The sequence below is a fragment of the Arachis ipaensis genome, chromosome B7 (genome assembly GCF_059453495.1).
Source record: "Arachis ipaensis isolate K30076 ecotype BB chromosome B7, ASM5945349v1, whole genome shotgun sequence".
In the NCBI taxonomy this organism is placed as follows: Eukaryota; Viridiplantae; Streptophyta; class Magnoliopsida; order Fabales; family Fabaceae; genus Arachis; species Arachis ipaensis.
In genome coordinates, this window is record NC_142442.1 from 122,184,666 (window position 1) to 122,205,833 (window position 21,168).

Consider the following 21,168-nt stretch of genomic DNA (forward strand, 5'->3'; position numbering starts at 1 on the left):
TTTTCATTTAAGAGAGGTGATGGATTCATAGGACATTCATAACTTTAAGACAAAGTTACTAACTACTAATGATCATGTAATGAAGACACAAACATAGATAAGCACTTAACATAGAAAACGAAAAACAGAAGAAATAAGAACAAGGAATGAATCCACCTTAGTGATGGTGGCGTTTCCTTCTTGAGGAACCAATGATGTCCTTGAGCTCTTCTATGTCTCTTCTTTGTCTTTGTTGCTCCTCCCTCATTGCTTTTTGATTTTCTCTAATTTCATGAAGGATGATGGAGTGCTCTTAATGTTCCACCCTTAATTGTCCCATGTTGGAACTTAATTCTCCTAGGAAGGTGTTGATTTGCTCCCAATAGTTCTGTGGAGGAAACTGTATCCCCTGAGGTATCTCAGGGATCTCTTGATTTGCAGTCAAATGTTCTACCACTGAGCTATAGACCCTTTGAGATGAATTTTTCCATCTCCCATGACTCGGAGGTGGAAGCCTTTGTCTTTCCTTTCCCTTTTCTAGAGGTTTCTCCGGTCTTAGGTGCCATTAATGGTAATGGAAAAATAAAAAGCTTATGCTTTTACCACACCAAACTTAGAATATTGCTCGCCCTCGAGCAAAAGAAGAAAGAAGAAGAAGAAGAAGAAGATATGGGGGAGATGGAGGGATGTGTGTATGGATGTGAGTGGTGAATGGAAAACAGAAGGGATGATCATGAATGGAGAGAGAGGGTGAGGTGGATGGGGATCCTGTGAGATTCACAGATCCTGAGATGATCCTGTGGTGTCCACAGATCTTGAGGTGTCAAGGATTTACATCCCTGCACCAATTAGGCATGTAAAATGCCCTTGCACACAACTCTGGGCGTTCAGCGCCAGGTTGGTGCCCATTTTGGGCGTTCAACGCCCATTTGTTGCCCATTTTCTGGCGTTGAACGCCAGAACCATGCTTGTTCTGGGCGTTCAGCGCCAAATCCTCTCCAGAGTGTAATTCTGGCGTTCAGCGCCCAGATGATGCCCATTTTGGGCGTTCAGCGCCCAGATACTGCCCATTTTGGGCGTTCAGCGCCAGAACCATGCTCTGTTCTGGTGTTGAACGCCAGGCAGGTGCTTCCTCCAGGGTGTGATTTTTCTTCCGCTGTTTTTGATTATGTTTCTAAATTTTTCGTTTATTTTGTGACTCCAAATGATCATGAACCTAAGAAAACATGAAAAACAAAAATAAAATTAGATAAATAAACATTGGGTTTCCTCCCAACAAGCACTTCTTTAATGTCAATAACTTGACAGTGGGCTCTCATGGAGCCTCACAGATGTGCAGAGCTTTGTTGAGACCTCCTAACACCAAACTTAGAGTTTGGATATGGGGGTTTGACACCAAACTTAGAGTTTGGTTGTGGCCTCCCAACACCAAACTTAGAGTTTGACTGTGAGGGCTTTGGTTGACTCTGCTTTGAGAGAAGCTTTTTCTGCTTCCTCTCCATGGATGCAGAGAGAGATCCTTGAGTTGTAAACACAAGGTTGTCCTTATTTAATTGAAGGATCAATTCTCCTCTGTCCACATCAATCACAGCTCTTGCTGTGGCTAGGAAAGGTCTTCCTAGGATGATGGATTCATCCTCTTCCTTTCCAGTATCCAGGACTATGAAATCAGCAGGGATGTAAAGGCCTTCAACCTTTACTAACACGTCCTCTACTTGTCCATAAGCCTGTTTTCTTGAATTGTCTGCCATCTCTAATGAGATTTTAGCAGCTTGCACCCCAAAGATTCCCAGTTTCTCTATTACAGAGAGGGGCATGAGGTTTATCCCTGAACCAAGGTCACACAGAGCCTTAAAGATTATGGTGCCTATGGTACAAGGTATTAAGAACTTTCCAAGATCCTGTTTCTTCTGAGGCAATGTCAGTTGATCCAGATCACTTAGTTCATTGGTGAACAAGGGAGGTTCATCTTCCCAAGTTTCAATGCCAAATAAATTGGCATTCAGCTTCATGATTGTACCAAGGAACTTGGCAACTTGCTCTTCAGTAACATCCTCATTCTCTTCAGAAGAGGAATATTCATCAGAGCTCATGAATGGCATAAGGAGGTTTAATGGAATCTCTATGATCTCTAGATGAGCCTCAGATTCCTTTGGTTCCTCAAAGGGAAACTCCTTATTGATCATTGGACGTCCCAGGAGGCCTTCCTCCTTGGGATTCACGTCCTCTCCTTCCATTATAGGTTCGGCCATGGTGATTAATTCAATGGCCTTGCACTCTCCTTTTGGATTTTCTTCTGTATTGCTTGGGAGAGTACTAGGAGGGATTTCAGTGATCCTTTTACTCAGCTGGCCCACTTGTGCTTCCAAATTTCTAATGGAAGACCTTGTTTCATTCATGACTCTCACAGTGGCCTTAGATAGATCAGAGACTAAGTTTGCTAAATTAGAGGTATTTTGTTCAGAGTTCTCTGTCTGTTGCTGAGTGGATGATGGAAAAGGTTTACTATTGTTAAACCTGTTTCTTCCACCATTATTAAAGCCTTGTTGTGGCTTTTGATCCTTCCATGAGAAATTTGGATGATTTCTCCATGATGGGTTATAAGTGTTTCCATAAGGTTCACCTATATAATTTACCTCTGCTATTGCAGGATTTTCAGGATCATAAGCTTCTTCTTCAAAAGATGCCTCTTGAGTACTGTTGGATGCAGCTTGCATTCCATTCAGACTCTGAGAAATCATATTGACTTGCTGAGTCAATATTTTGTTCTGAGCCAATATGGCATTCAGAGTATCAATTTCAAGAACTCCCTTCTTTTGAGGCATCCCATTACTCACAGGATTCCTCTCAGAAGTGTACATGAACTGGTTATTAGCAACCATGTCAATGAGTTCTTGAGCTTCTGCAGGCGTTTTCTTTAGGTGAATGGATCCACCTGCAGAAGTATCCAATGACATCTTTGATAGCTCAGATAAACCATCATAGAATATATCCAGGATGGTCCATTCTGAAAGCATGTCAGAAGGACACTTTTTGGGTAGCCCTTTGTATCTCTCCCAAGCTTCATAGAGGGATTCACCTTCTTTCTGTCTGAAGGTTTGAACATCCACTCTAAGCTTACTCAGCTTTTGAGGAGGAAAGAACTTGGCTAAGAAATCCTTGACCAGCTTATCCCAAGAGTTCAGGCTATCCTTAGGTTGAGAGTCCAACCATATTCTAGCTCTGTCTCTTACAGCAAAAGGGAAAAGCATGAGCCTGTAGACTTCAGGATCTACTCCATTAGTCTTAACAGTATCACAGATCTGCAAGAATTCAGTTAAGAACTAAAAAGGATCTTCAGATGGAAGTCCATAAAACTTGCAGTTCTGCTGCATCAGAGAAACTAGCTGAGGTTTCAGCTCAAAATTGTTTGCTCCAATGGCATGTATAGAGATGCTTCTTCCATGTAAATTGGAATTAGGTGCAGTAAAGTCACCAAGCATTCTCCTTGTATTATTGTTGTTGGGTTCGGCTGCCATCTCCTCTTCCTGTTCGAAATTTTCAATAAGGTTGTCTCTGGATTGTTGTAATTTAGCTTCTCTTAGTTTTCTCTTCAGAGTCCTTTCAGGTTCTGGATCAGCTTCAACAAGAATGCCTTTTTCCTTGTTCCTGCTCATAAGAAAGAGAAGAGAACAAGAAAAGAAGAGGAATCCTCTATGTCACAGTAAAGAGGTTCCTTATTGTTAGTAGATGAATAAATAATTAGAAGGAGATGAGGGAGAAGGATTTTTGAAAATTATTTTTGAAAAAAAGTTAGTGATTTTCGAAAATAGTTTTTGAAAGAGGTTAGTAATTTTCGAAAATTAAAATAATTAGTTAATTAAAAAGAATTTTTGAAAAAGAGGGAAGATATTTTCGAAAATTAGAGAGAGAGAGTTAGTTAGGTAATTTTGAAAAAGATAAGAAACAAACAAAAAGTTAGTTAGTTAGTTGAAACAAATTTTGAAAAGATAAGAAGTTAGGAAGTTAGAAAAGATATTTTGAAATCAAATTTTTGAAAAAGATAAGATAAGAAGATATTTTTTAAAAGATATGATTGAAATTAGTTTTGAAAAAGATTTAATTTTTAAAATCACAATTAATGACTTGATTCACAAGAAATCACAAGATATGATTCTAGAACTCAAAGTTTGAATCTTTCTTAACAAGCAAGTAACAAAATTGAAATTTTTGAATCAAAACATTAATTGTTGATGTTATTTTCGAAAAGTATATAAAAATAAGAAAAAGATTTTTGAAAAATATTTTTAGAATTTTCGAAAATAACTAAGAAAAATGAAAAAGAAAAGATTTTGAAAAAGATAAGATTTTTAAATTGAAAATTTGATTTGACTCATAAAAACAACTGGATTTTAAAAATTTTTGAAAAAGTCAAATCTAATTTTCAAAATTTTAAGAGAGAAAAAGGGGAAGATGTTTTTTTTTTTTTTTTTAAATTTTTAATGATGAGAGAGAAGAACATGAAAATGATGCAATGCATGAAATTTTTAGATCAAAACAATGAATGCATGCAAGAATGCTATGAATGTCAAGATGAACACCAAGAACACTATGAAGATCATGATGAATATCAAGAACATATTTTTGAAAAAAATTTTTAATGCAAAGAAAACATGCAAGACACCAAACTTAAAAATCTTTAATGCTTAGGCACTAAGAATTCAAGAATGCATATGAAAAACACCATACAACACAAAACAAGAAAATATCAAGATCAAACAAGAAGACTTACCAAGAACAACTTGAAGATCATGAAGAACACTATGAATGCATGAATTTTCGAAAAATGCAAGATGAATATGCAATTGACACCAAACTTATAACATGACTCAAGACTCAAACAAGAAACACAAAAAATATTTTTGATTTTTTTTTATTTTCTAATTTTTTTGTATTTTTTCGAAAATTATTTGAAAAACAAAAATAAGGATTCCAAAATTTTTAATATGAATTCCAGGAATCTTATGCTCTTTAGACTAAAGCTCCAATCAAAGGGTCAGGCATGGCCTAATAGCCAGCCAAGCTTTAGTATGTAACTTAGACATGACACGCCTGACATGCCCTACAGCCAGTCAGGCTTCAACATGCTTCATGAAACACTAGAATTCATTTAAAAAATTCTGAAGAAAAATATATTTTTTGAAAACATTTTTATTTTTTTAAAAATTTTTTTTTTCGAAAACAAAGGAGAAATTTTTTGAAAGATTTTTGAAAAAATTTTTTTTTTGAAAATAAAACAAAAAAAATTACCTAATCTGAGCAACAAGATGAACCGTCAGTTGTCCAAACTCAAACAATCCCCGGCAACGGTGCCAAAAACTTGGTGCACGAAATTGTGAACTCTGGTAATGGCTCCAAAAACTTGGTGCTCTAATCTCAAATTCATAATTTGTCACAACTTCGATACAGCTGACCAGCAAGTGCATTGGGTCGTCCAAGTAATACCTTACGTGAGTAAGGGTCGAATCCCACGGAGATTGTTGGTATGAAGCACGCTATGGTCACCTTGTAAATCTCAGTCAGGCAGATATAAAATAGTAATGGGGTTTTCGAAAATAAGTAATAAAAGAAGGATAGAAATACTTATGTAAATCATTGGTGAGAATTTCAGATAAGCGTATGGAGATGCAATCGTTCCTCTGAACCTCTGCTTTCCTGCTGTCTTCATCCAATCAGTCTTACTCCTTTCTATGGCTGGCTTTATGTAAGGATGTCACCGGTGCCAATGGCTACTTTCAATCCTCTCGGAAAAATGGTCCAAATGCTCTGTCACAGCACGACTAATCGTTTGGAGGCATCACCCTTGTCGTTGGTTGCATCCTATTCCTCTCTGTGAAAATGGTCCGATGCGCTGTCACTGCATGGCTAATCATCTTGGAGGTTCTCGATCATACTGGAATAGAATTTACTATCCTTTTGCGTCTGTCACTACACCCAGCACTCGCGAGTTTGGAGTTCGTCACAGTCATTCAATCCCAGAGTCCTACTCAGAATACCACGGACAAGGTTTAGACTTTCCAGACTCTCATGAATGCCGCCATCAATCTAACTTATACCATGAAGATTCTGATTAAGAGATCTAAGAGATACTCATTCAATCTAATGTAGAACGGAAGTGGTTGTCAGGCACGCGTTCATAGGGAATGATGATGATTGTCACGTTCATCACATTCAGGTTGAAGTGCGAATGAATATCTTAGAAGCGAAATAAGATGAATTGAATAGAAAACAGTAGTACTTTGCATTAATCTTTGAGGAACAGCAGAGCTCCACACCTTAATCTATGGAGTGTAGAAACTCTACCGTTTGAAAATACATAAGTGAAAGGTCCAGGCATGGCCGAATGGCCAGCCCCTCTGATCTAAGAACCAGGCGTCCAAAGATGTCTAATACAATAGTAAAAGGTCCTATTTATAATAAACTAGCTACTAGGGTTTACAGAAGTAAGTAATTGATGCATAAATCCACTTCCGGGGCCCACTTGGTGTGTGCTTGGGCTGAGCTTGAAGTCTACACGTGGAGAGGTCATTCTTGGAGTTGAACGCCAGTTTTTGTGCCATTTTGGGCGTTGAACTCCACTTTGCAACTTGTTTCTGGCGCTGGACGCCAGAATTGGGCAGAGAGCTGGCGTTGAATGCCAGTTTGCGTCATCTAAACTTGGGCAAAGTATGGACTATTATATATTGCTGGAAAGCTCTGGATGTCTACTTTCCAACGCAATTGGAAGCGCGCCATTTTTAGTTTTGTAGCTCCAGAAAATCTATTTTGAGTGTAGGGAGGTCAGAATCCAACAGCATCAGCAGTCCTTCTTCAACCTCTGAATCTGATTTTTGCTCAAGTCCCTCAATTTCAGCCAGAAAATACCTGAAATCACAGAAAAACACACAAACTCATAGTAAAGTCCAGAAATGTGAATTTAACATAAAAACTAATGAAAACATCCCTGAAAGTAACTAGATTCTACTAAAAACAATACCAAAAAGCGTATAAATTATCCGCTCATCAGAAGCGCTCATAGATAGAAGATAGAACATTCTCCAACATAGAAGCTCTCTTCTAAGAAGTTGAAGTCTTTACTTCTAGGCTCACTTGAAGAACAAACCTTTTCACCTCCCATTGAGAAGAAATAGCATCTCTTCCCTTTGAGACTTAACATACTCTATGGTTAGACTAGAAGCCATACTCAGTAACCATTTGTGCTCTCTCTCGAACCTTGTTCTGATACCGAATTGTCACGACTTTAGACACACTCCAATGCTACCATGCCAGCACTCGGACTTATTCAACCTCTTGAGTTAAGACCAAATCAGTCTAGCCCTCAATATTTAGCAAGAAAGCTAAGAATACAAGAGAAAGGAAGCTTTGATAGAAAAATATTTTATTACTCAAGTGTTTGTTACAAATGACTCGCGCATACAGACTCTAACTCACACACATAAACTCAAACTCTCACCCGTATTTATAGCTATTTACCTCCTCAAACGGTTAGAATTAAATCTAATCAACAGTCTTAATCAAGTGTCTAGAATCTTCATTATAAATATCTAATCTATCACATTTTTTTAAATACTTCTAAATTATTTTATATTATTCTTTATATTTCTATATATATTTATATTCTTTTAGAATACTTTATCACTTTTCGAAATCTTCCAAAACCTTTTAGAATATTTCAAAATTTTTTAGAATATTCTAAAATTATTTAAAATATTTTTAAGCACTCTAAAAAATTATACAAATACTATTAAATCTAATATTCTAAAAGTTACCGGAACAATATGCATATATGTTATATATATGTCGTATATTATTATTACCATTGTATATGTCATGTGGTCGAAAGGTATTGGATTCTCTAGACTACTGTGGAAGAGGAACCTACCTGACTAGCTAGGTCCACTTCATGAGGAAGCTAATTAGAAATATGGGATCAAATACCTCTGTTAACATTCAGCAATGTTAATTACAAAGCTAGAAAAAGAAATGAAAGCTCATAGTGATGTATAATTTTCTTTATCCAAATATCATTGCTTACTTGTATCATACATAAATCATCTTGACAGTTGTTTTTCTTTTTCTTTTTTTTTTTTTTTTAAAAAAAATTGACACAACAATTTTCCCTTACCCCGAAAGTCAAATGAATCACAAGGATGCAAGAAGACAAAATAAAGTATTTATGAAAAAATAGTATGGCTCGGGAAGATGACAGAAGATAGAGAAAAGAAAATTTCTCAGAAATGAAATATTCTTTCCTATTGATGCTTGACTATTTCTCCAATAAAACAATTTTTTAGTTCAAAAGTCTTTTGCCATTTAATAGCGTCTAAGTGTATTTCCTTTTCAAATTTGATCCTCGTAAGTCATTTACATGAATATATATGCACACGCCATTAATCAAATACAAGTTAATATTAACTATTCAAAAATATAAAGTCAATATCCAGTTTAATAAGACTGAGAATGGATAGGCTAGAGTAGGGTTTAGAACCTCCCATAACTTTATCTGCGAGTTAAAAATTTTATTAAAATTCTACCATATTCTATTTGTGGGTTGAGAATCTCTCAACTTAATCCTATCCGCATTCTAAAATTCTAAACCCTATCCTACCATATTCTACCTGCAGAAATATCAAATTTTTTCAAAGTAAATATAAAATTCAATTATTTCGAATTTTATACATATTAATAACATAAAAAATAAAAAACTAAGACTCTAAATTATTAAATTAACTAACCGTACCCTAAATTCGTACCCTATCCTACCCGCAGAAATACTCGGACCCTACCCTACCCTACCCGTAACGAGTCGGGTAGGGTACCCTACCCGAACGGGTTGAACTGGGTTGGATATGAATTGCCAACCCTACGGTTTAGTCTCTGCAATGATTTTTTTGAAGAACTACCAGACTTCTAATAAAAAAAAATATCTTTTTTAGTCTTTAATTTTTATTTTTATAGGATTGATTAGTCTTTATATTAATAATAAAAAATATTGATAAAAGAACTAATCAATTTTATAAAAGTAAATATTAAAAATAAAAAATAATTTTTTATTAAGAATTTAATTGTCTTTTAAGATAACTGTTAGAAATCGTTTAAGGTTTTTTTTGAAATTATCATTCACAGAGAGAAAGATGATGATGTGGTGGGTTCCAATTAGAAGAGGACATGAAGCGTACACGTCGACGCGTGAATTTGTCACTTTCACCTACTCCTTAATACCCAATCCGGCCAACCTTGATATTCTCTCCTTTTTATTCATACAAAAACATTATAAATTTAATTTCCAAATTAAACTATATAGTATATAGTCTGCGCCTCACACATTCGTGAATCTTGATCACGGTTGTTCAGTTCTTCTTCAATTCTGTAATTGATGATCAATTCAAATTCAACGCATGGGGATGGAGAAAGGGATAGCAATATGATTGTTAATTTATTCATAATTAATTAAGATTTATGCGTTAAGTTTTAAAGGAGGGAGGGGAGGTGTTACACCAAGCTACAGGTCCACCAACTGGTGGTTATGCCTTGAACCCTTGTAAGCAAACAACCACACACACACATATACACACACTTGAACATGACACAATTTATGATATAACTTTTGTCACACGTGAGAAACTCGACAATGATTGACGTTAAAATTTACTAATTATTTATTCCTTTTTACCAATACCATAATTTCTTAACTTTTTATATATTTTCACGTTAAGAGAAAAGAGAGAGAGAGAGAGAGAGAGAGGGTAGTTGGTGTTAACATCCGCAAGCAATCAAGGAAGCAAACAAGTCATGGGTGCGGTGTTATTTTTTTAATGATTTAAAAATGAAAATATAATAATATGTTTGGATTGGTTGGTGCCGTTGTTCCAATGAAAAGGAAGTAGTTGTGGCTCTTCGTTTCAAGTATCTCTCTTGGGATTGCCATATGTCTGCCCTTCCTCACACTAAGGTTTTTTGTTTTTGTTTTAATTTTGTCTCCTCCATTTCTTGTTTCTCCACTTCTCTTTCTCACTTAGGCTCTCTCCCCTTCTTTCCTTTAATCTTCTTTCTTTACTGGTTAGTTTTCCGTTTTTCACTCTTATTACTCCCTAGCTTAGCTTCCTTGAACTGAGTACCCACCACTTTCTTTCAGGTATTTCACTTTTATGAGTTTATCCTTATCCACTGTTTTCTTCTGTTCATTATGCTAGCTGAAAGTGCGTGTTGTTCTCACACAGTGGGATTTCATGATTACAATAAAGCAAAAGTTAGAACTTAGTGTATATTAGAACCAATGAATAAGGTGCTTATAACCAGCTTAGATTTTTCTTTCGCTTGGACTTTGTAAGAGATCTTTGAGCTATTTACTTAATTAATCTATGCAGAGTGGTTGGTTCCAAGTGTTGAATTATGGGGATTTCGTTTAGTTTCGTTTCAGATTTGGTTTATTTTTCTTAGCTATGTTGGTGTTTGTGAATTTCATCTTTGCATAAGCTTAATATATGGTGGATGTGTTGACCCTTTTGTGCTTTGAAAACGTAAATAAAATATAAATATGTACTATATTATATAGTATATAGTTCCTGTATATCCTCAAACCAATGCAACATAATGGAAAATTAATGTATACAACAACAGTGTTGAACATTAGCCTAACAGTAGTGACGACCATGTTTGCTTTATGACAACGTTTTCTTTTCCTTTGAGTATACGGTGATTTTTATTTTATTAATTTTGTGTGCGTGGCTCAAAAAACTTGTTTAACAACCTCGTTCCTTGACTTTACTGCAGTTGAGCTGTTCTCGAAATCTATAGAAATGTATCCCAACCAAGCATTTTCTTCAGGATCCTATGCTGAGATGTTGTCTGGGAATCCTTTATTGTCTCATAACTACAACAATAATGGATCTGTTGGAGCACCAAACATGGTTGATCCAGCATGCAATTCTTTTGTAGAAGGTGAACAAAATGTACATGGCCAAGGCTTATCTCTTAGTCTAGGTACATCTGTTCCTTCCTTTCAATACCAGTATGATGGCACTGCTTCTGCTGCTGCTGAATGCATGGTATCTTTATCTTCTGGAGGCTTTCATGAAAGTGCCAAAAGAGAGGGTTTGTACAATTCCAATAACTCTGATCCATGCATTCAAGGATCATTCTCAAACGGTGTATTGAACTCACACTATCTTAAGGCAGCACAGGAGTTACTTGATGAAATAGTTGGTGTCCGAAAGGCTTTGTTGAAGCAACCTGGAATGGAGAAACAAGAAAAGTTCAATAATGTCATTGATGGTGGCTCCAAGGATTCTGATGGAAAATGTAACAGTCAATCTCTGCAAAATAATGTCAAACCTCCTAATGAATTATCAGCTGAAGAACGCCAGAGTTTATTAGAAAAGAAGACAAAGCTTCTGACCTTGTTGGATGAGGTAAATTAAATATCCTTGGTAATTGTTGGATCATATCATATAATAGTTTTCAACATTAGTTGAATAATCATAGAATGGTTTAATTTGTGATATGGTTGAATTAGGTGGATAAGAAATACAGACAGTACTGTCATCAGATGCAGATTGTGGTGTCATCTTTCGACATGGTTGCCGGATGTGGAGCTGCTGAACCTTACACATGGCTTGCATTGCGCACCATATCTCGCCATTTTCGGAGCTTGCGCGATGCAATCAGTGGACAAATTCAAGTGATACAGAGGTGCCTTGGGGAACAAGAAGGGATACCGCGTCTTCGTTATGTTGATCAACAGCTTAGACAGCAAAAGGCACTTCAGCAACTTGGTGTAATGAGACAAGCTTGGAGGCCTCAGAGGGGTCTCCCCGAAACCTCTGTCTCAATACTTCGCGCTTGGCTTTTCGAACATTTTCTTCACCCGTATGTCATCACTTTCTATTTCAATATAAAAAACTTACATGCAGTTGTCTTCATCTTCAGGTGAAGTTGATAGTCAAAATTCGTCAGTTAAACATGTCAAATCATTTGATGGTTTTCAATTATCAACTTTACATAAAGATAACTGCATCCGAGTCTCTAACCTTTTCAAAATATATGAAAAGCTATGTTCAAAAGGATGCATCTGATCTTAGATAAGTGAGCAAATGAACTTTTTTAGAAGCGAACAAGTGAATTTTTTTTTAAATAATGTTGTAATAAAGTTATTAGATAAGTTTCATTTTGTAAATTGAAACCAGGTATCCCAAGGATTCAGAGAAAATCATGCTGGCAAGACAGACAGGCCTGACCAGAAACCAGGTACAATAATTAATTGAATTGTAAGTACAGTTATGGTTGGTATTTGGTAACATTCATATTATTAATGGTATTGATAATGATCAGGTGGCAAATTGGTTCATCAATGCACGGGTGCGGCTATGGAAGCCGATGGTTGAAGAAATGTATAAAGAAGAGTTTGGTGATTCTGATAACATAAGCTGCAATATTCGATCCGAAGGCATTGTGAAAAGTAAAAGAGATGATGCTCAAGCCTCTGATAACAAAGGGGAAGATGATTCACAAGACAATTTAGCAACCCTTGCTGATAGTGTCCAACAAGAAGGGCATTTTCATAAACATGCATCATGTTCCATGGATGAGAACAACAATAATGGGGTTTATAGTTGTGGAAGCATAATGGGTTGTAGTACTAGTCCTGCTGCATATGATTTTGCAGAGTTGGGTAACTTTACATCTACCATGGGTGGCCACGTGTCTCTTGCATTGGAATTGAGGAACTGTGAAAGGGATGGGTTTGGTGGCATGTCTGATAATGATGGCATCCACAAGAAAAGACGTAATCATAATCAGGGTTTGGCTTCTTCTTCTTCTTCTTCCTCCCCAGAGACTGATCACCTGCTAGATTATCATTTCACAGATTCAGGAAAGCAACAACACAGGTTCAGCAGCAACCCTCATCTTCTGCATGAGTTTGTTGTCTGAAAATCTGAAATATCTACCAAAAGGGAAATTGAAATATCTTTTTGGATCTCTCTGGAATGGTGTACCACCAAAGAGAAAAGCCTATGCATGATGCATGCTACTTTGATCATTCTTCTTGTCCATTATTGTTCATAAAAGAAGTGATGTAATATTACTAAACCGTACAAAAAATATATACAGGTAGGTAATGTGTAGATATGTTTCTCACTTTGTAATACTTCAGATGATTGGTTGTATGTAAAATTTTGTAAGGAAAAGGGAACACATGTTGTTGCATCCATTCGTATATAATGTCGAAAAATAAGGAATCTTGTAAGAGATACGTATCATGTACGATGATGTAAATGTCTTGCCTCTTGTTTGCAAATTGTGGTCCATGAGAAAAACACTAACACCTTAGTTTGTGTCATTGGTGAATGATGATGATTTTCTTCATAACTTGCATGGCATAGTAGTAGTACAAACGTGATTATATTTAAACCAATGTTAAGAAATAAGAGCCCATGTTTTGTTTTCTAGGTGTAACACTTGGTTTAATTAAGGCATTAATCATGTACTCATTTATTAAGTGACAAGTGGAGGAGTTCAAAATCCAAATTAAAGGAACAAAGTTTAGAAATAATTACTAAAAAAGCATCCAAAGGGACCAACCCAAAATGAGTCTTATCAGCACATCATACCAAAGCCAGAACCCACCACTCTTAAGGCCCTAACAGTTTACTCTACACCGATCTATTAACATTTTAGGTGATTATTTTCACGAAGATGTCTTCATGTGAATATAGTATTACGTACCCTTAGATAGTTCATTCAAATATATTGAGTCAAACATGTAAAACAATCTAACGATTTATAATGCAATCTTTAAGTGAAAATCTCTATAGGAGTATTCACCTGCATTTTATGGTTGTTACTTGTTTTCTCTCCATACAGAAATTGTGATAATCAGTGTCCTTTCAACATCCCTATGCATGCTCACAGTGCCTAAAGGGAAAGGAAAAAGCTAAAGATATTCTTTCTATACATCCATGGCATTTATGCAGGGTCACAAGCTGACAATCCTAGAACTGAGAGTGTGCAAAAGATAGCACACTTTCCTCCTCTTTTTGCAGATCACAACAATCCAAATGAACAGCACATTTTTAACCTATGGAGGCGAGGCTCTATAATATCCTGTGAATGTGATAAGAGAAAAAGAGAGATACTATACTATGCACTGTTTAAGCTGCTTTTGAGTCTCCCAAAAATTTATATAACTGCAGGTGCAGGCAAGGACTAAAGCTGTAAGAATTGATGCTTTTGCTTGTTGGGGACCATTTTATTTTTCTGTCATTTTCTAACGTAGCCAATTAACTTGGCTTCTTTTAGGATAGGCCAGAACTCTGTCTCATAGACTCATAGGTCTGTGCTACATGATAGATATAGATCTTCTGCCTCTGCTGGTAAATATAGGGGAAATAATTGACATTGTTACATTCGCTGAATTATAAATTATTATTTTTATATATTATCAGAAGCATATTTTGTATTATTATTATTGAAATGCAGAAAATCCAAAGTCTATAAAGGTAATCCTCCCCCCTGTAGGTCCACTTGCATTTACAAACTGCCTTGAATTTGTACCCTCAATTCTCTGTATTAACAAACATTTTATCTTTGTAATATTTATTTATTTATTTTTACACACAATTACTTCAATTATTCTAATGAGTTTCCAAGTACTCGGTTTTGACTTAGTTTTTTGCTTTGCCTTTAAGTAAATCTTTTGAACATGTTAACCTTCAACACATCTAAGTCGTACCAATAAGTAGTTAGAGTTAATGGGGTAAAACCGGTTCTGCAACTTTTGTCTTGTATTCAAGTTGTTAGCATGTACTTTAATTTTACCACAAAATTTTTATTTATGTTCTTCACTAGTCTCCTCTTGGCCTGACAGGGACACCATCTCCTAAAAAATCTTTTATCTTTGATTCTTGCATCTCCTCTTTATTTCTATGCTCAATATATTATGATTATTATGAATAGAGCTAGCTAGCTGCATTTCCCCCAGGATCAATGGCTTGGTTTTTAAACAGTGTAGAGGCCTTCATATATATACATGAAACTTGGGAGTTGATTGTGACCACTGCTTATACTCACCAATGAATCCACTGCTGAAATTTCGATGGGCTTTGTGCAACTTAGTACGGATTGGATTCTTAACTTCTCTGCATTATTATTAACCTATCTCTTCAGGTAGCTTTTTACACAAATAGTTCTTTCTGTACGTAGAAAATAGTGTTTGTTTTTCTTTACCTTCAAGTTCCATTTCACCATTTTGTTTCTCTTTTTTCACAATTCAGAATCACATGAACATTTTTTTTTTGGGTTTTAATATATAGTTCTTTGTATCCTTCACTGTAGAGTGTAGTACAGTTGCAAGATAAGGCTCAACATACCCCAAATTCCAGGACCTCAAAGAAATTAAGGTCCATTCATTATGTCAAACTCCATCACCAATCAAAACCAATTTGAGGGGCAAGAGTTAGATGCTGCTTATGGTTCTTGTTTGAGAAACAACCCTGCATTCACTACTGAGTCCATAGGAGGAGTGTATCCCATTATGGAACCTCACCATCATGCACTAGCTTCAGGCTCTGAGATGAGTCACACAAGGCATTTGATGGATCTTCTTGGAGCAGCTGCTAATGAGAGCAATCATCATCATCATAATCATCACCAACGACAACCTCAAGGGCTCTCTCTTTCCTTAGGGTCTCACATGATTGTTCCTTCTCATGATGAATACAGTAGGCATAATAGTAGATCCTTCATTCATGGTTTCATGAACCCCAATAATTACTTCATCCCTGCCCAAGATTCAAGGGCAGTGGAGAATAATCTAACCAGTGACTACTACTTCAACAGTGCCACCACCACCACTACTTTTGCTTCATCTTCTGCCTCTTTTGGAAGTGAATCTTTTGCTGCTCTCATTGGGAACTCTAGGTACCTCAAACCAGTACAGTCCCTTCTTGAAGATCTTGTTGATGTTGGTGGAAACGTGGTTGATAGAATCAATGACAAGTATGTGGAGAAGTTGTTCCATGGTGGCAGGAACAGTTCCCGAACACTCTCCTCACAGTTCAGGAACAACATAAACACTGGTGTCTTGTCAGCTGAAAAACAAGAAAATCAAATCAAGATTGCAAAGTTGATTTCTTTGTTGGACGAGGTTGGTACTTGGTACAGTCTTAATGAATTCTCTGCCTCTTTTAAGTAATGAAGTTGATATAACATTGATTTTCAGGTAGAAGGGAGGTATGAGAAATACTACCATCAAATGGAACAAGTGGTGGCATCGTTTGAGATGATAGCAGGTGAAGGAGCAGCAAAATGTTACACTGCATTGGCACTACAAGCCATGGCTAGGCACTTCTGCAACCTCAGAGATGCAATAATGTCACAGATAAATTTGGAGAAAAAGAAACTGTTGCAAGATTTGCCTAAACAACTCAACAATGGGTTATCTCAACTAAGCCTATTTGATAGAGACACAAGTAGACAAAGCAGAATGTCTTCTCTCCAACAACTTGGGATGATCCAAAGTCAACGCAGCCAACAAGTTTGGAGACCCATCAGAGGCTTACCTGAAACCTCTGTTGCAATTCTACGTTCTTGGCTCTTTGAGCACTTTCTCCACCCGTAAGCAAATTAAAGCAAGCTAAAGCTTCCTCTTTGTTCCTTGCTCATATCATATCATATATGAATAATGTTATTTTTTATGTGTATCTTTTTTCTTTCTTTCTTTGCAGTTATCCTAATGATTCTGAGAAATTAATGTTAGCGTCCCAGACAGGTTTAACTAAAAACCAAGTAACTACTCCGAATCAGAAACCTTTTTGTTTGTTGGTTGTGTTGTGATGGATGGTCATGTCTATGTATTTAAGATATTTATTGTTGGTTTCAGGTGTCGAATTGGTTCATAAATGCAAGGGTACGGCTATGGAAACCAATGATAGAAGAAATGTACGAACAAGAGTTTGGAGACTCTTCAGAAGACTCCAACCCACAACCTGATTTCACCACCGATGATGCTACTCACTGCCACCACCACGATTCAAATTAAAAACGAAAAAGCAGAGAACAATTACTCTTATTATTACTATGTAACATCACACAATGAGTCAATGAGATTGAGAGCCATTGTAAACAATTTTTTTTTTGTTTTTTTACTGCTCCTCACCACCTGATCCTTCAAGCAACTTTATAGTTTATAGTAGTCTTTTTGTTTAATCAAGAAGTAACAAGTAAGTTTGTATCGAAAGATTAACAACCTGGTGTAAAGTGTGATAATATCTAAAATTTATTAGATAACTAAAAATATTATTGCAATGTCATGGAGCAATTGTATAGCATCTCTTTTTTGTTTGGATGGAGTAAGAGAGTAGCTTATTGTATATCATGTTCCTACCGATTATTATGTAAATGCTTACTACTACCACTTATACAGTTATACCATTTATTACCACCCATGCATCATACAAATTTGGTATCACTATCACACGACTCGATTGATATATGACAATACATTCAAGTAATATATGATATTGTTAAATATTCTGATAGAAAAATAATTTATTATTAAAAATATATCACCTATTTTTAAAAGATACAAATACTTTGTATTTATAAAAACACAAAATATTGATTTTGAACTTATTTCTGTTGTAGAATCTGGGCTCACAAATTGGGCCCATTGAGTTTTACACAATAAAAAAAAAAAGAGATGTCCGGGGTCCTTCTCCCAAATCCGAACGACAGCAGGGAAGGTAGTATCTGTGACAAAATAAATAAAAATGGAAGCAATACCAAAAAAAATAAAAAATAAAAAAAATAAAAATAAAAACGGAAGCTAGTAGATGGTAGATTTATTAGTATTTGTGGTAGAATTTAAGAATTGTGGATTAATTAGTATGTTTGATCTGGGAAACGAAGGCAGTTTATGACCAAGTTAGCAATGAGACCTTGAAACCCAAAGATCCAGCAGCAGCAGGAACCCTAGAAACAAGAATCACAATGACAATGTGGAATTAGTAGGTAAGAGATTCATAAATTTGGGAAGTAAGAAAGTAAGAAGCGAAGCAATGGCGAAGCATACCCAGGCATGGATGGGAATGCCGAAGAAGAGATGGCCGCTGATGTTAGTGGCATTCTTGTCTCTCTCCACGGCCATGGTTCTCTTCATCAGACCCAACAGCTCCGTTCCCTGCACCCCCACTACCGCCGCCGACAACAACCACTTCGTAGACCAAGACAATCAGATTCGCTCCTCTCTCCAACTCGGAAACGCTCCCTCTCCCCTTGATTTCATGAAGTCCAAGCTCGTTCTCATGGTTTCCCACGAGCTCTCTCTTTCAGGTACGTTCTTCGTCTCTTTCATTTTTCCCCTTTCGCCAATTGAATTCAGGGAGGAAAAGAATGTTATTTTTTGTGTGTGTGTTGTTGTTCAGGTGGTCCTTTGTTACTGATGGAGTTGGCTTTTCTGCTGAGGGGAGTTGGTGCTGATGTTGTTTGGATCACAAATCAGAAGCCTCCAGAACCTGACCAAGTCATTTACAGTTTGGAGAGCAAGATGTTGGACAGAGGAGTTCAGGTCTGCTTTGTTAACTACTCTCTGAATCTAAACTCGCTTTTGATTTCAAAATGAGTGACTTTGGATTTGTATTCATGAGCTTCACTGTGTTGTTGATAGGTTCTGCCTGCAAAAGGTGAAAAGGCTGTGGATACAGCTATTAAGGCTGATCTAGTCATTCTTAACACTGCTGTAGCCGGCAAGTGGCTTGATGCCGTTCTCAAGGAGAAAGTTTCCCTTGTTCTTCCAAAGGTTTTATGGTGGATTCATGAAATGCGAGGGCATTATTTCAAAGTGGAATATGTTAAGCACCTCCCTTTTGTTGCAGGTGCCATGATTGATTCTCATACTACTGCTGACTACTGGAAGAATAGGACCAGGGAACGTTTAGGGTAAACTTCCTGCTTCGTTTTTTTTTTTTAATTTTTTGCTGCTGCCTCTTTTCTGTGATAACTGAGTTGTGTTTCTTGCTGTGTGCCATGGTCTGACTTTGTTGTAGCATTAAAATGCCTGAAACTTACGTCGTACATCTTGGAAATAGCAAGGAGCTTATGGATGTTGCAGAAGATAGTGTAGCAAAGAGGGTTCTTCGCGAGCATGTTCGAGAATCTCTTGGAGTGAGAAATGATGATCTACTTTTTGCCATCATAAATAGTATGATTTCCTGCTGGCTTGTAGTTACCTATGCTCAATCTTATATTTGATTGGTATAGTTTTATTCAATCTAAACATGATCTGCTAGGAAGAATGCAAGATTGTTTTCTGATTAAAACCTTTCCTCGTCTAGTCAATCCTTCCCTTTTGTGTTGTTTGTATGCTTTCCATTCATTCTGACCTTTGTATTAGTGTATGTATTGATCTCCATGGTGGTATAACTGCAGGTGTTTCACGTGGTAAAGGACAGGATCTATTTCTCCGATCCTTTTATGAAAGTTTGCAACTCATACAGGAGAAGAAACTGCAGGTGCCAACTTTGCATGCTGTAGTTGTGGGTAGTGATATGAACGCTCAGACAAAGTTTGAAACTGAGCTGCGCAAATTTGTTGCGGAGAAAAGGATTCAGGACCGTGTTCACTTTGTTAACAAAACCCTGGCAGTGGCTCCTTACTTGGCTTCGATTGATGTTCTTGTTCAAAATTCTCAGGTATCTTCTGATAAATTACTCTTGTACAATACATTGTTTTGAAGAATAAAAGTTGCTAAATGACTTCGGAGACATGAAGTTAATAGTAGTTCAAGGGGGCCTTAGCCCCCCAAAATCATTCAGTTCAGTCAGGAACCTAAAGATAGAAAGCAATGCTTATGTTTAAAATCTGGTTATAAGTTTTTTTTTTAGGGTTTTACTTATCAATGTGCTTCTCTACGTATCAGGCACGAGGAGAATGTTTTGGAAGGATAACCATTGAAGCAATGGCATTTCGCCTGCCTGTACTGGTATCTCCTTATTAATATGGCCTTTCCTATCTGTATGTGTTTAATGAGGCCAGAGAATTATAATTTGGATTTTGGAAGTCTGTTTTATCCAGACAAATTTTTGTTCATAGAAAACTGAAATATGCAGCCAATGCTTTTCCAATGAGAACTAGGTACAGGTACTCTTTAAGTTGTCGGCAGTCAGATCATTTGTTAGTTGCAACTGTATTTGATCTCCTGACTATATTCAAGCCCTGGTTATTGTAACTAGTATAAGACATTCTATTTTTGCAATTTGTTCTCAATAAATGATATTGAATATTAACTAGGATAAGGACAATCCAAAATACCTTTTATTTGAAATATATTGTCACACATATATGGTGTTATTTGTTTCTTGCTGCAAAAACAATGACATATTATGGCATGTCTAATTATGTTTCTTCTCATTTAAATATTTGCAGGGAACTGCAGCGGGAGGGACAATGGAGATTGTGGTGAATGGGACAACCGGTTTCCTACACCCTGTTGGAAAAGAAGGCGTGACCCCTCTTGCAAATAACATTGTGAAAATGGCAACTCATGTTGAGAAGAGGTTGACTATGGGGAAGAAAGGGTATGAGAGAGTGAAGGAGAGGTTTCTGGAGCACCATATGGCACAGAGAATTGCACTGGTTCTTAAGGATGTTTTGCAGAAGGCGGCCATGCAGAATTAAATTAACTAGCTTAGGCACTTTGCTGTTAAATTGTAAATTGATTCCACAGGAAGAAGAGAATGAAGTGTATACCTTCCCCTGTACTTTGTACCATATGTCTTGGGAAATTGTTTGATTCATTTCTTGTGTATAGCTCTGTCATATCATTCATTTCCTCACTTTTCACTCTTCTTGCCTTGCTGCTTGGTGATCAGTGAATTTTAGAAAAGTAAGTGATGTGTTAAAAACTCGTGCTAAGTGATTTAGTGATGTGTTAAAATGAGGTATTTCTTGCCCTTCTTTCTACTGTTTTAAACCAAACGAAGTTCACACTATCATCTATCATGTTCACGTGCTAATCTTTTACTGTTGAAGTTGTAAAATGATGCACATAATTCTAGACTCTAGACTAGGCTTGGAAAAGTGAGGTTCAATTTGCCAAAAGGAAAAAATCATGTTTGAGTATTTACTATTTAAAGTGTGATTTACCTGACTGTA

The 21,168-nt window shown here is 36.5% G+C and overlaps 3 protein-coding genes and 1 non-coding gene across 6 annotated transcripts; all 4 read left to right on the forward strand.

The window, feature by feature from the left end:
- Positions 1-2,990: 2,990 nt before the first annotated feature.
- Positions 2,991-3,098, forward strand: LOC148553948 (small nucleolar RNA R71). The gene has a single exon (XR_015892847.1). It is a non-coding gene; the product is annotated as a small nucleolar RNA R71 (small nucleolar RNA).
- Positions 3,099-9,716: 6,618 nt separating this feature from the next.
- Positions 9,717-13,315, forward strand: LOC107610078 (BEL1-like homeodomain protein 7). 2 transcript variants are annotated; one of them, XM_088493566.1, is made up of 5 exons: positions 9,717-9,970; positions 10,792-11,429; positions 11,534-11,886; positions 12,204-12,264; positions 12,349-13,315. In XM_088493566.1, the coding sequence occupies exons 2-5, from the start codon at positions 10,818-10,820 to the stop codon at positions 12,946-12,948; spliced, it is 1,626 nt and encodes a 541-aa protein (XP_088349692.1). In that variant the 5' UTR covers positions 9,717-9,970; positions 10,792-10,817; the 3' UTR covers positions 12,949-13,315. The 2 variants fall into 2 exon arrangements, with proteins under 2 accessions (XP_088349692.1, XP_016167637.3); XM_016312151.3 differs by having other exon boundaries at positions 9,859-10,153.
- Positions 13,316-14,543: 1,228 nt separating this feature from the next.
- On the forward strand, positions 14,544-17,327 carry LOC107608094 (BEL1-like homeodomain protein 11). Of its 2 annotated transcripts, XR_002350265.2 has the most exons (6): positions 14,544-15,183; positions 15,352-16,162; positions 16,238-16,632; positions 16,743-16,803; positions 16,898-17,153; positions 17,201-17,327. XR_002350265.2 is itself a non-coding variant. In XM_016309984.3 (5 exons), exons 2-5 carry the CDS (start codon positions 15,428-15,430, stop codon positions 17,054-17,056), a joined length of 1,350 nt encoding a protein of 449 aa, XP_016165470.1. In that variant the 5' UTR covers positions 14,943-15,183; positions 15,352-15,427; the 3' UTR covers positions 17,057-17,311. The 2 variants fall into 2 exon arrangements, 1 of the variants encoding a protein (XP_016165470.1); XM_016309984.3 differs by having other exon boundaries at positions 14,943-15,183; positions 16,898-17,311.
- A 361-nt stretch (positions 17,328-17,688) lies between these two features.
- On the forward strand, positions 17,689-20,970 carry LOC107610079 (uncharacterized). Its single transcript, XM_016312152.3, has 7 exons — positions 17,689-18,348; positions 18,441-18,583; positions 18,683-18,954; positions 19,062-19,216; positions 19,444-19,706; positions 19,934-19,996; positions 20,440-20,970. The coding sequence occupies exons 1-7, from the start codon at positions 18,075-18,077 to the stop codon at positions 20,689-20,691; spliced, it is 1,422 nt and encodes a 473-aa protein (XP_016167638.3). The 5' UTR covers positions 17,689-18,074; the 3' UTR covers positions 20,692-20,970.
- The last annotated feature ends 198 nt before the right edge of the window (positions 20,971-21,168 follow it).

Bases quoted from the DNA above. Each gene is read 5' to 3' on its own strand.
- LOC107610078 (XM_088493566.1), top strand. From the start codon at position 10,818: ATGTATCCCAACCAAGCATTTTCTTCAGGATCCTATGCTGAGATGTTG. The intron at 11,887-12,203 runs GTATGTCATCAC...AATTGAAACCAG, and splicing joins TTCGAACATTTTCTTCACCC to GTATCCCAAGGATTCAGAGA. The intron at 12,265-12,348 runs GTACAATAATTA...GATAATGATCAG, and splicing joins CAGGCCTGACCAGAAACCAG to GTGGCAAATTGGTTCATCAA.
- LOC107610079 (XM_016312152.3), top strand. From the start codon at position 18,075: ATGGCGAAGCATACCCAGGCATGGATGGGAATGCCGAAGAAGAGATGG. The intron at 18,349-18,440 runs GTACGTTCTTCG...GTTGTTGTTCAG, and splicing joins CCACGAGCTCTCTCTTTCAG to GTGGTCCTTTGTTACTGATG. The intron at 18,584-18,682 runs GTCTGCTTTGTT...TGTTGTTGATAG, and splicing joins TGTTGGACAGAGGAGTTCAG to GTTCTGCCTGCAAAAGGTGA.
- LOC107608094 (XM_016309984.3), top strand. From the start codon at position 15,428: ATGTCAAACTCCATCACCAATCAAAACCAATTTGAGGGGCAAGAGTTA. The intron at 16,633-16,742 runs GTAAGCAAATTA...CTTTCTTTGCAG, and splicing joins TTTGAGCACTTTCTCCACCC to TTATCCTAATGATTCTGAGA. The intron at 16,804-16,897 runs GTAACTACTCCG...TGTTGGTTTCAG, and splicing joins CAGGTTTAACTAAAAACCAA to GTGTCGAATTGGTTCATAAA.